At 43.3% G+C, this 13165-nt stretch overlaps 1 protein-coding gene across 1 annotated transcript in view; it reads right to left on the bottom strand.

The window, feature by feature from the left end:
- Window positions 1–13165, bottom strand: part of SCARB2 (scavenger receptor class B member 2) — a 420920-nt gene that overhangs the window by 118202 nt on the left and 289553 nt on the right. Inside the window, exon 6 of the mRNA XM_069236840.1 lies at window positions 13044–13163. Coding sequence (XP_069092941.1) covers window positions 13044–13163 — 120 coding nt within the window. The remainder of the gene's footprint in view (window positions 1–13043; window positions 13164–13165) is intronic.

The raw sequence follows: 13165 nt of genomic DNA, 5'->3' as shown, positions 1-13165 counted from the left end.
GGATTAGGTTACAATTGCTGCTCCAGTCCAGGCCGGATTGATTCCTCTGTGCAGTCGCTTTTAATCCCTTAGTAACCTGCATGAAACTGATGGACTCCTTAGGAGGGGAAGAATAAGTGGGGAAAAAACAGTATCAACCAAAGAGGAGTTCCGGGCAGGTGACAGGAAGGCATTTAAAAATGAGTACCCCCAGCAGCAGGTCATGTTCAAGGAGGTCAGGGCAGTGACTGCCACATGCACCACTTGAAAGCCACTGGAGACCTATTGCTTAGATATTATCTGCATCCAGTCTGGTACCTAAGCTATTCATAAGGGGACGACTGAGTGGGAAGAAGCGTCCATCAGAAAGCCCGACCAATTGTCAGTGTCAATCCTTGTTAAAATTACTTTTATGTTCTATTATAGAAGACACTAAAATTAAAGCAGCGAAACTCTTAAAACTGCTGTACTTCTACAATTTTAATGTTTTTCTCTGCTGCTGAGACCTTAATAACACTACTGATATATTTTCTTCTTTTTCAGTTGATGAAGAAAGCATAACTGTCAATGAGTACGTCTGAGTTTGTTGCAGTACCATTAAAAACAAGTCCTCCTTTAATGTTTTTATATTTTTATTGTATTTAGCCTTCTCATGCAAATTAGAATTAGCCACTACTCGGTGTAAAGGTATGTAATTTATCATCCACAGAACGATAACCATCTTAAGTCAGCTTTGCAGAGGTTCGAATCTGTGATCAGCCTGTTGCACAAAGCCTTCAGAAATGAACGTTCAACCCGCAGAGCTAAACTATTCCAAAAATAATCTATTTCCATAAAATGGTTTGCTTAGGATCAAACTTTTTGATTCATTTTTGTGTTACACATACTGTCGCTTCTAATCACCAAGTTGGTGAGCTGTGACATCAGTAAATTCCTGAAGCAACCAAATGCCTGTGCCCTCCCTTTCCCGCCCAGGACACACAGTAAGATGTTAACCTTAAGGATAGATTTATGTATGCATGTACGTTTATAGTACTATCTACAGTGCAAACCTACTGAAAGACAGCAGAGAGTTGTACAGGGTCAAAGCCAAACAAAGTCAACCAGTGATAGGAGAATTAGCTGGGTTGTGGATGATTAATACATTGTGATATAGTGTTCTTTAAAGTGGTGAGATTTCAAAACTTTCCTAAATTGGAGCATCACTGGGGCAGTGCTGATGGATAATGGGCGCATTGATGAAAAAGGCCTGCTGGTTTGTTTTTTCGTTTTTACATTTCTTAGAATACACTGTGATGGAGTTCTGTGCCGAGAGCCACCAGAGATGATGAGCTAGCCCATAAGATAAGTGGGGTGCTTGACTTGATGACTTTGTAAATGATGCAGCTAATTTTAAAGACAATGTGGGCTGGCAAGGGGAGTCCATGGAGTTCCATTAGGATGGGGGTTATCTGATCGTATTTCGTCAGACGCTGGATAAGACATGCTGCAACATGTAGGATGCCCTTATTAGATGTCAGTGTGGAGTACTGGAGGCCATGGAACATGGTGATTATCACCATCCGGATGCAAGAGTACAAGAGCTTGATCAGCAGTTTTGAAGTCGCTTTCTAGAAGAAATGGTTTCACTTTTCTTCAAGAGTGAGCTGGTACCAGGAAGTCTTTGTTTTTTTCCACATGTGCTCCGACAGGCTCAGGTTGGTGCCCAAGGTGAATCAAAGTGACTTCATATTAAGTGAAAGTTGTGGTTCAAAGCCGCCAAGGTTCATGTCTTTCAGCCAGGTTTGCAATGTTTCTTATTCGTTGTTCTTGGCAAATAAAAGGAGTTCTCTCTTGACTGGGGTGAGCTTCAGGTAGGAGCTGGACATTTAGGACTGCATGCTATGGAGGCAGTGTTTGAAGCAAAGAGAATTTCCAGCAGAGTTGTGAATCTTGGCATATTGATAAATATTGATGGTGTTATCTGTGAGTAGGGCACAATGACACCATGTAGATACTTAAGATGATAGAATACAGTATGGAACACTTGTGGACTTTGTAGGTGGTAGGGATCTTTTAAGACCTGGAAGTGACCATGTGACCAAACTAATGTCCTTTGGAAACGTAGGAGGGGAAGCAGAAAAGGACACTGTGAGTGAATTTGGTTCAAGACTACAGGATACATTTGAGAGTGGAATGGTCGACTGTGTCGAAGGCACTGACAAGTCTAGCAATATCACAAGTCAGGGGTCATCTTCATCTGTGGTTAAGAGGGCATTGTCTATGATCCCTAAGCTGGCAGTCTGTGTTGCCGCATGCTCTTAAGATAGACTGATGGTTGTGCAGGAATGGTTAGTACTGATGTGATCTTGAAGTTGATCTGTTTTTTCAGTGATCATTCAGAATATTGGTAGGTGAAAGATGGCTGGTATTTGAGTATCAGAGTGTAGTGTAGGTTGTGTTTGCAGCTTCTTCCAAAACTAATCTACAGGATGGGAGGAACTCGGGCATGTTGAGCTTCTTTGGGTTCATCTGGTCTGTAGGAGCTGGGAAAGTCCTGAGGGAGTGTGCCTAGACCTCAGATATATTGGGGGCTCATAAATTCCCTAAACTCTCTCTCAAGAGAGGATGGGAAAAGAGGACCAATTTTTGTCAAATGACTTGAATTTATGTACCAACAAGTATGTAATAATTTCCATTGCTAAGACAAACCACAGCGAAACAGCTGAACTTGACTGTGGCTCCACCAGCTTCCTCAAGAGGGCTAATATTGCCATTAAAGCCAAGATTAGTTGTTTCCCTCTCTGTGATTTAGGGGGGCTTTACTACTTGACAGGGTAGGACTAGAAGAACCACTTCTGGGTCATGATGGAACTTTATTTTAAACATTGCATGTACTGCATCAACCCAGTAACTACCCAGCCCTGGACAATTCCACAGTAAGTGTAAAAGGGTTCCCATCGCCCCACATCCCCTCCAACAGGTGTTCAACTTGGTATTATTATAGGACAATAATCTTTCTGGGGTACTGTTAGACATGGGGTCTTAGGTTGGAAGTCAGGTTACCCCCTATCCAAGCAAGGACCCTTACTCTAGTCAGGGTAAAGGAGAATCACCCTCAGTTAATCCCCGCTCACCCCCTTGGTAGCTTAGCACGAGCAGGCAGGCTTAACTTCAGAAGCAATGTGTAAAGTATTTGTACCAACACACAGAGTAACTCAGTGAAAACACTAGAAAATGACACAACACAGGTTTAGACAAATAGATAATACGTATCTAGACAAAACAAGAACAAAGCGACAAAAATCCAACATACACAAGTCAAGTTATGAATTTTTAAAGATTAAATAAGAAAATAGTGCTTAAAAACACAAAATGCTTCGATGAAGTGATAACACGGCGTCGTGACGGAGTCGTTCCCAACAATCCAAAGCCAATGGCGTTGGGTACGGGTCACGCAGACCTCCAGGTACAGTACCTTAGTAAAATGTGAAAACAAGCCGGTGCGCGAAGTCGGGGATCGCGGCGTAGGTGGATCCAAGGCAGCATTGGTTCCGGAGCAAAGGAGCGAAGGAGCTGACGTGTCACAAAGAGGCGTCTGGTCCTTGCTGCGTAGCGGTGGAGGTGAGGTGGTGTTGGTGTAAAGCATTGAATCCGTGCACTTCGGTTGGAGTCGATATCCGGTGGTCACGACGTGGTGCGGCGACTTCCAGTTGCGGACTTCAGCGGGGCAGTGGAGTGTTGGGCCTGGGTCGTCGTGCTCCAGTTGGTTGCAGGCGGCGTCATGGGATTCAGCAGCGGTGTCGGTCCGGAGTCATCCGAAGTCAGTTTTCTTGGATTTTCACCAGCCTCTCCTTTCCAGGGACTGGATAGGGTACCGTGTGTCAGGGCAGGAGTCTCAGCAGAGAGTCCAGGTGCTGGTAGGGGAAGTCTTTGATGGCCCCGAGACTTCAGAACTGGAGGCAAGCTCGGTCCAAGCCCTTGGAGATTCTTCACAAGCAGGGATATACCACAAAGTCCAGTTTTTGTCCCCTTTCACAGGCAGAAACAGCAAATGCAAGATAGCCCAACAAGCACAGTCACAGGAAGGGGCAGCACTTCTCCTCGGCTCTTCAGTTCTTCTCCTTGACAGAGTTTCCTCTTGATTTCAGAAGTGATCTGATTTTCAGGGGTTTTGGGGACTCTTCTTATACCCCTTTCTGCCTTTGAAGTAGGCCTACGTCAAAGAGAAGTCTCTATTGTTTTCAAGATCCTGCCTTGCCCAGGCCAGGCCCCAGACAAACACCAGGGGGCTGGAGACTGCATTGTGTGAGGGCAGGCACAGCCCTTTCAGGTGTGAGTGACCACTCCCCCCTCCTTCCTAACACAGATGGCTCATCAGGATATGCAGGCTACACCCCAGCTCCCTTTGTGTCACTGTCTAGAGAGAGGTGCAAACAGCCCAACTGTCAAACTGACCCAGACAGGGAATCCACAAACAGGCAGTCACAGAATGGTTTAAGCAAGAAAATGCCTACTTTCTAAAAGTGCCATTTTCAACCACACAATCTAAAAACCAACTTCACTAAAAGATGTAATTTTAAATTGTGAGTTCAGAGACTCCAAACTCCACATGCCCATCTGCTCCTAAAGGGAATATGTGCTTCAGTAATATTTAAAGGCAGCCCCCATGTTAACCTATGACAGAGATCGGCTTTGCAACACTGAAAACCAAATTTGGCAGTATTTCACTGCTAGGACATGTAAAACACATAAGTACATGTCCCACTTTTTACATACACTGCACCCTGCCCATGGGGCTACCTAGGGCCTTCCTTAGGGGTGCATTACATGTATAAAAAGGGAAGGTTTAGGCCTGGTAAGTGGGTGCACTTGCCAAGTCGAATAGGCAGTAAAAGCTGCACACATAGACACTGCAGAAGCAGGTCTGAGACATGTTGACAGGGCTACTAATGGGGGTGGCACAACCAGTGCTGAAGGCCCACTAGTGGATTTTGATTTATAGGTCCTGGGCACCTTTAGTGCACTGTACTAGGGACTTCCTAGTAAATCAAATATGCCAATCATGGAAAGCCAATTTACACATACATTTTACATAGGAGCACCTGCACTTTAGCACTAGATAGCGGTGATAAAGTGCCCAGAGTGACAAAAACAACAAAACAAAGTTTAGCACACATCAACAACCTGGGAAACCGAGGCAAGCATTTAGGGGAGACCTCGCCAAGGATGCTAAGTCTAACAGGTACAGTTGTAGCATATAATTTGTGTTGAGATGACCTCCTTTTCATGTTGTGTTTTTCTGTAATTGTTTTCCCATGAACTCTTTTAAATTCCCTCTCCCTTCACCTCACTAGGGGGATCTGTCAAAGGGTACTGACTTCTATATTAACTTGTACAGTGCCATTATTATGTGCCTATCATGACTCATATAATTTAGTCACCGCTGGAAGCCGGAGAGGGTACTTAATACCTTGTCCATGATCGAGGGTTGCAAGATCCAGTGTCTCACATGGACATAGAAAAACAATGTGCTTAGGTGGACCAGCCAATTTTTTTTGTTTCTTCAAAGGATTTAATCTTCCCCTTAGTAAATCAAGATGCCATCATCAAGCATTTAGTCTCTTTTCCATGCCCTAGATCCACTCTCATCAAAGCCTGGGGAGAAGTCAGAGTTAATACATTATGGAAATATGGAAGTGAATAGGGAGGTGTACAAGGGGAACTTCTTCATGTGCCCTACTTGTCCTATATATCCAGGGCGGTCCTTGTTGGGGCATGGAATAAGGATTCCAGTGCTCCATTATTCCATACCCTACGGGGCTGCCCATAATTTGACATCCCTGCAATCAGGTGGTCAACAAGCACCATTTTTACACTTTTTCTATCTTCTCTCATTTAAACATAATGCACAATTGGGTGGTCTAGATGCAGAAAAGCAGATTTGATAAAGCCAGTGCTTTGTGTGTTAAAGGGAGGTAAAGAAAACCACTCTACAGCCTCAGACATTTCTTGCTCCATTTAAAATTATTGATGGTCATTTGGAACTGTTTGATTAAGGCTGCAAGGGCAGTTGGATAACCTGGAACAAATAATAGTGGTAGGACTGTCATCTTCACAATGCCTATCTACCATCCTCATTACACTAATGAAGGTTTTCGTTAGTGTACAATGATTTTGGGCATAGATGCAGGATCTGGATGTCTAAGAATTACACAGCCTTAGGTACCCACCAGAGGAGAAAAAGTGTGTGTATGGCAGTCCTTTGGTCTCAAGTTGAAATTCAGAAGCAAAGCTTCAGGTTTTGTAATGTTGATCTTGAAGCCAGAGATCCACTGAAAATAGTCCAACTCCCTCAATAAGTAAGGCATGGAAGACAGCAGTATGTGAGTGATACCATGAAGTTGCTAGCAAACATGGTCTGTTTGAAAATGCCTTCTCCATTCTATGCTCCCTTGATATTTCTCTTGCATCAAATGCAGTCTGTAAGTGATTCCAGCATTAGAACACATAGGAATGACAGTCAGCATCCCTTTTGTGTTTTGCGATGATAGTTACATGTTGTGAGGTTGTAGAATTGACGCTGATGTTGCCTCTCTGGGTCTGTAGCAAGGAAGGAGCCATTTAGTTGAAGAAAGACCATGTCCTTTAATGTGTACTACAAGGGTCATACATGTCCAGCTCACTCTGTTGAATGCTTTCGTGCTCCTTGGTGAAGAAGAAAATATCTTTATGCATTTTCTGAGTGATTAAAAAAATATACAAGTTGTACAGACTTTAAAGCACCAGTCAACTGTCAGGTGTGACAAAGTGCGCAACCCTGTTACATTTCGGGAGGTCAAACCTTTGAAAATTTAACTAGGAAAGGAGGCCCTTAAATATCAGAACATGAGGATTTTATTGCATAAAGTACAACAAATCTGCATATTATTCCTTTGCTTCAGGGCACAAGCTCAGGACAGGTAGGGTACAAACTCAAGATAGGTAAAATATAACCTACATCATAATTTCTGAATTTAGAGGTATTGAATATTATCAGGTGCAATAGATTCTGTAGACCCTTTCAAAACACTCATAATCAGACCCTAAGTCTTTTCTGAGGATCCTCCTCATTCCCATTTCTTCTCCTTTCATACAGGAATGGTTTGTACTATTTTTAAAAAAATATAGGATTTTCATCAAGTTTTTTGTCTGACTCAATAGCCTAGGATAAACCCCAGGTGATCTGGTTCTGCAAGTTCTGGTCTAGGGGCCCCAGATACATGGTTAGGATGTCTGTGATTATTTTAATATCTGGGATCCGAAGTGAGGAAGGCCAATAAGAGCAAAATTGAGTATGATCCTTTTATTTGGCTTAGGAATAACAGTCTCTGAAAGGTCGAACATAAATACAGCCAAAGTGATAGATTCCCTGATGTTGTTCAAAAGTCAAAGTAGCAGTGTTGTAAAGAATCTGCAAAAGGATTTACAGAAGATAGAAGCCTATCTATCCGGGCCTAGGGATTTGTTCATTTTCTGTCTTCAAATGCTTCCAATCACCTCTTCCAAGAATTTCAGGCTGTAAAGCGATGTTTATTTGGTCTTCATGAAATCTCCGGCCTAGCTCTGTATCACCTTAAGCATCTGCATTGATGGCCACTAGATTTCCGTATTGTACAGATTTTGATAGAAGACACAGAAGATGTCTGATAAGCCTTGTCCTCAGAGCACTAACTTCTTCATCCTTAATTTCTTGCACCTGTTCTATGGAAAGGTTTGCTTTAGTTGGGCTGCAAGAAAGCAACCTGATATTTGACAGGGATACAGTATTTCTATCTATTTTTTAAAATGGTGCATTTTGCTTTCTCAAGGTCTAAAGTATTCACCTGGGGTAAGAATAACAATGTCTTATGCCAGTTCTTGGTAGTTTGTTTGTGGTTGGCCTGTAGAGTTTGTAGTTGTTGTTCCAGGCTCACTCTGCTCTCAACCATTGCTTTCTTCAAGTTGACAACAGCTGAAATGGTGAAGCAACTAAGAACTTCTTTGAGCATGTACCCAAACACTGCTTTCGCCACATGATCTGCCATTTTTGGTCTGCAAATTACAAATAAAATCGAATGTTTCTGCAGACCAATGAATCATGAAAAATTCTGTAATTACCCCTTCCGATCTTTCCAGGGCCGAGTGTACAGGGCCCTTGAAGCGTTAAAGTGATCATACATGGTCGAAATGGGGCAATATGGCTAATGTACAACATCTGGTAAAAAATAAGTCTTGAGGGGACCCAACTAATAGTGCTGCAATGGAAACCACTTTGGCCTTAGTGTGGGCTAGTCATGCTTAAGGAGATGTTTCGCCTAGGGAAAAGAGATTTTCATCCAGATACACTCATGAGATTAAGGACTGTCAAATGGTTGGCTGGAGCACAATATTAAGATTCAATATTTTTTTACTGATAATCAATTAGATAACCAGCCCATCTGGCTTTGAGGACATATCCCATCTCTGTGAATATATTGTCTTTGTAAACTGAACCTTGACGGTGTTAGGCACTTGGATGTGTCTTTCTCTCTTCCCCATGGTGCAAGCCACTCTCTCCATATGAAGTAATTAAACGGAAGCAAAGAAACAGTAAATCACCACTGAGTGTGTCATTCTACAGCCCAACCTGGAGTGGAGTGAAGTGAATCAAAATGGTCATTGGGCCGATCCAGCTGTCAACCACTCCCAGCCTTTCAGCAGCCCTTGACCTGACCATAGACCTCACAGAGGATGGGCGTTAAGGTGGACCTGGAGCAGTTTTATTTGGGCCCTACCACCAGGGTTCAGAGACTCTTTTCCCATAATGCCACCTTGCTGACTGCTGATATTTTTCACTTCCTATAAGATCTCAAATCTGGCTTTGTTGATTTCCTTGCCTGAAAGTAATCTCTTCTTATATTTGTGACTTAGGACCTCATTACGACTTTGGCGGTCTTGAAAAAAGACCGCCGAAGCCGTGGTGGCACCCTATTTTGACATTTCCGCTGGGCCAGCGGAAAAGTCACATCAACATTGCAGCCGGCTCATAATAGAGCCGGCAACAATATTGATGTGCAGCAGCACCCGTCGCGCATTTCACTGCCCGAAATGTGGGCAGTAAAAATGCGTGATGGGGCTGTGCCTGGGGGCCCCTGCACTGCCCATGCCAAGCGCATGGGCAGTGCAGGGGCCCCCAGGGGCACCCCGATTCCCCGTTACCACCATCCTTTCCATGACGCTGTTTACCGCCATGGACAGGCTGGCGGTTGGGGGCTCACAATACCCAGGGCAGCGCAGCTTGCAGCACTGCCCTTAGTGGAGGGGTGGCAGTATGGCCGTGGCTAATGCGCCATGGTCATAATACACTAGCGGAACACCGCCAGCCTGTTGGCGGTGTTACCGCCAGTGTTCCACCGGCTGCCAGGGTCATAATGACCCCCTTAGTCTCTGCCATCTAGTTTATGATTCAGTGGTGTATATTTGTTCATCTTCCCTTCCCTGCACACCAGACCCCACCTCCACTAGGATCTAGATAAAGAACTCTTCACTGTCCAACATGAAAATCAATTGGACAGGAAGCCTCACAGCTATAAAAAAGTTCACAGCCACACATAAATTCTGTTATCTGTCAGAACTCCCTTTTATTTTCAAGGTGGAGACTGCCAGGTCATGCTAGAGCTGTAGCTTATGACCTACGTAGATTATGATATAATTGACCGGCACTAAATTTATAATTTCCTTCTTGTCTCCACATGTCCGGTGTTGCTCTCTGAGGATTTTGCTCCCTGTGTGTAACTGTCTCAATGGATTTATGGGTCACCTAAATAAATTCTTATGGAATAAAAGATATTTCCAACCTGGATATTCTGCCTCTTGTAGGCTCTGGGTAGGTTTCTTATCCTTATGTTACGTCTTGATTTATTTTCAAGGTTTTCAGCAGCAGAACTTCGTATGTATCTTGCAAGGTGAGGCCCATGTGGTGATGGTCCTGGGTCCACTCAGTGACCGCTTTCGCAAGGTCATCCACTCTGTTACTTAGTGCTACCTATCTTGCTGCAACTCATGGAGGCTTTTTTTCAAATCCACTTGAATTGTGCAGACATTTTTTATTTCCTTCAGGAAATGTTGTAGATATTCCGAAGACATGTGTGGCAACACAGTTGCATCCCTTTAGTTCTAACTGAAAGCTCCAACTGAACCCCCATGTTTGTCTCCTCTGTTGCCTTGGCAGGTAACATTTTCCTTCATCAGTGGGTCCCTTTACCCTTTGTTGCTTTCCAATTCTGCACCTTTTTGCTTTTCTAAAAGAAGGGCAAGGACCAGCAGGTGCAGCAGATCAACCAATGACTCAGGTCCCTACTTCACTGTGCCCCAGCAAATCAATGGAGGGCATTATTCTGTTGCCTAATGATAAGATGCCCAAGGTACACTTACTTGCTTGCGAGGAATCACTGGTTAAAGAAACACATTCAAGATCACCGTTTATATGAGAGTCCACTTGCTCACATAAAAGAAAAATGGTGACATCCCAGATGGCTTCACCTATGTGGTTTGTACCCAAGCGAGTGCTTCACTGATAGTCATTGGTAGGCCCCAGGCATCCAGAGGCCTCTGCTGGGCTGCAGAAGTCTTGACAAGTAATGGAGGCCTTCTTCCGTTCAGCTACTTGTCAGGCGGGCTCAGTCTCACAATGTTCATCCTGAGGTCCCGGGCAGTAGCAAGGGCGAATGCCACAGTACAACAGCCGTAGCACAGGTAGCAAGATCAATGCCTTTCTTCCTTAAAGCACAGGTCTTATCAGTGCAGGACACCAGGAGGAATGTGCAGCTTTTTATCAGTCTGACATGCCCCAGCCACTGGCCTCTCAGTGCTAGGACTATCTGCCCCAGTAACACCAGTAAGTGAAGACTGATGCAGGGATCACTCACTGGTCAGGTAGTTGGCTTCGTGATGCATCCATGCCCCTCGGTCCATGCATTTAGTTTCAGTCTCTTCATTCCTGGATAAAGTACCTGCCCCTGTAAGCCCACCACATACTATCATTACAGTGCTCCTCCCTGTCGGGGATGGTGCTCACACTTTGGCCTTGCAGCAGCCCCAGCTCCTCTACTGCTGCCCACTGTAGGGAACACTATGTCCCACACTCCAAAGGTGTCATTTTTACAATGCCCTGTCAAAATGGAGACCAGAAGTCTCATTGTGCCTCTTCATCCTCTTAACTCCCTATGGGAATGCTGTACTGAAGGCAGGTCACTTAGAGTGTGTCCCGGCCTCCTGGGTCCTATTATCAGGCTCTCTATTGATTCTGCTTCCTCCAGTTGGCCAGAGGGTGAAGATTGAAGCCATTTACAGTGGGAAAGGAGCAGAGCTCACATTGCACTTAGGCAGGCTCCATTCTCTGGTCGCCAACACGGCTAGTTTGTTTAAACGTGACTCTGCTTCCAAGTCTGAGTATTTAATTCCCAGGCATCTGTTTGGCCTTAAACCTGTGGACATTAATCTGGTGCTTCCTTGCCCACATCTAATACTACTATAATACAGCAATTTGAGGCCAATATGACCTTTTCAACAATGGCTAATACCACAAGCTACTTACAGCAAAGTGTTTTAGCAGTTTGTTTCTTTGATTCATAGTAAATTGTGATGCACACCGGTCAATAGCTATTCTTAAAGCCATTGCTGCGGAGGTACATAGGTTTCTTCCTCAGGCATTTAAACACTTGGTTGTCTTGTTTGAAGGCATCATCAACATGGTAAAGTCAGTTTATGGGTAAACATGGACGTGATTCTATCTGTATGTTTTTTTCTCACTCATAACATAATTTTATTAGGCACTGTCAGGATTAATGTCTGCAAAATACTTACTGTTATGTTAATCTTTACCAGTATGCTTGTTAACATCATGGGCAAATAAATCAGCTTCCAAAATATTTATCATCTGTCAGATCCATCGAGGAGCATGCTCAATCAGCATCAGAGGATCAACGACGGGTGTCTAAGTTATCAATGTCAAAGGGGTGTAAATCGTGGGTGCCAAAGTGTTCACTACACACTCATATATATTTAAGGGATTCATGTTTTCAAAGGCCACTATGCCAAGAATTTGTGTTTCATGAAAATCAGTTGTTCATTTAGAGAACCTAAGAGACAGCAAGAGTGTCTGAACGTTTGTCCCCAATAATATTGAACATTTGCTTCCAACATGACCCAGGTTTCTTTAACTTTGATCTGATTACCCTAATTCAAAATTCACGACCTGTGACTTTCTTTTTTGGAAAAGATGTGTTTCAAATCAAAATCCCAGAGTGATCCTTAAAGTGCTCAACATCTGCTTTAATTGCAGCTTTTTTCCTGTGCCAATCTAATTACTCGTGAGTATTAGAGGCTTTTAACACTCAAACAGCAGCACATTGTGTAAGAATGCTAAATAGGAAGCTTTAGCAGACAATGACCTCAATTAGAACATAAAATATTGATATCTTTGATCAAATACATATGATGGCAACCTGAACAAAACTCAAACATTTGAATGTCAAAAGTCATAATGACCAGTTTACAAATATCTGACTTGTTTGTGATCGCAAAATGATTCATGAGGTATCTTGATCCATGGCCGTAGCACCAAATTACTATTTCCCCTCCTGTTTGGGTTAGTGCTTAGAAAGGGACCCTTAAAGTTTCAAAGCAATGATTTCTTAGTTATTGGATCCTGGACAAAACTCAATGGCAAAAGAAGAGGAATGAAGAAGTCAGCATCAAGTAGAAGGTTTCCAGAATTTCAGTTGGTTGATGGCCACAGGATGATTTTTTCAATTTTTTACACCTATTCTGGATCTACCCTTATTTAGGAGTTTTCAAAGTATGTGACTTTGTAAAGATATCTTCCTGTGAAAATAATTATAAAAGTGTGGCTGTTAAAATGATTTGTTAATTTGCTTGATTGTCATCACCGCAGGGACATGGGAGCTTGTGTTTCTTTACTGAGCACAAATTCTTCAATTCACCTATGATGGAAGGGAGGTTCCGGTGCATAACAGACTGTGTAACTGAAACATAATTCCTAAATGTATATATTTCTTCCTTACCTACAAAGGTCTGAGGAAAACATGTACAGAGTTTCGTCTTTGCTTATTAATGGATGGAAGTAGGACCCGTCTGTTCCGTTTATCTTGTTGCATGAATCTGATGTCCACCATGTAAGTGCCCT

This window comes from Pleurodeles waltl, chromosome 1_2 (assembly GCF_031143425.1).
Source record: "Pleurodeles waltl isolate 20211129_DDA chromosome 1_2, aPleWal1.hap1.20221129, whole genome shotgun sequence".
NCBI lineage: Eukaryota > Metazoa > Chordata > Amphibia > Caudata > Salamandridae > Pleurodeles > Pleurodeles waltl.
Note: the sequence above shows the minus strand (reverse complement) of the source record. Positions and strands in the feature narration are given on the sequence as shown.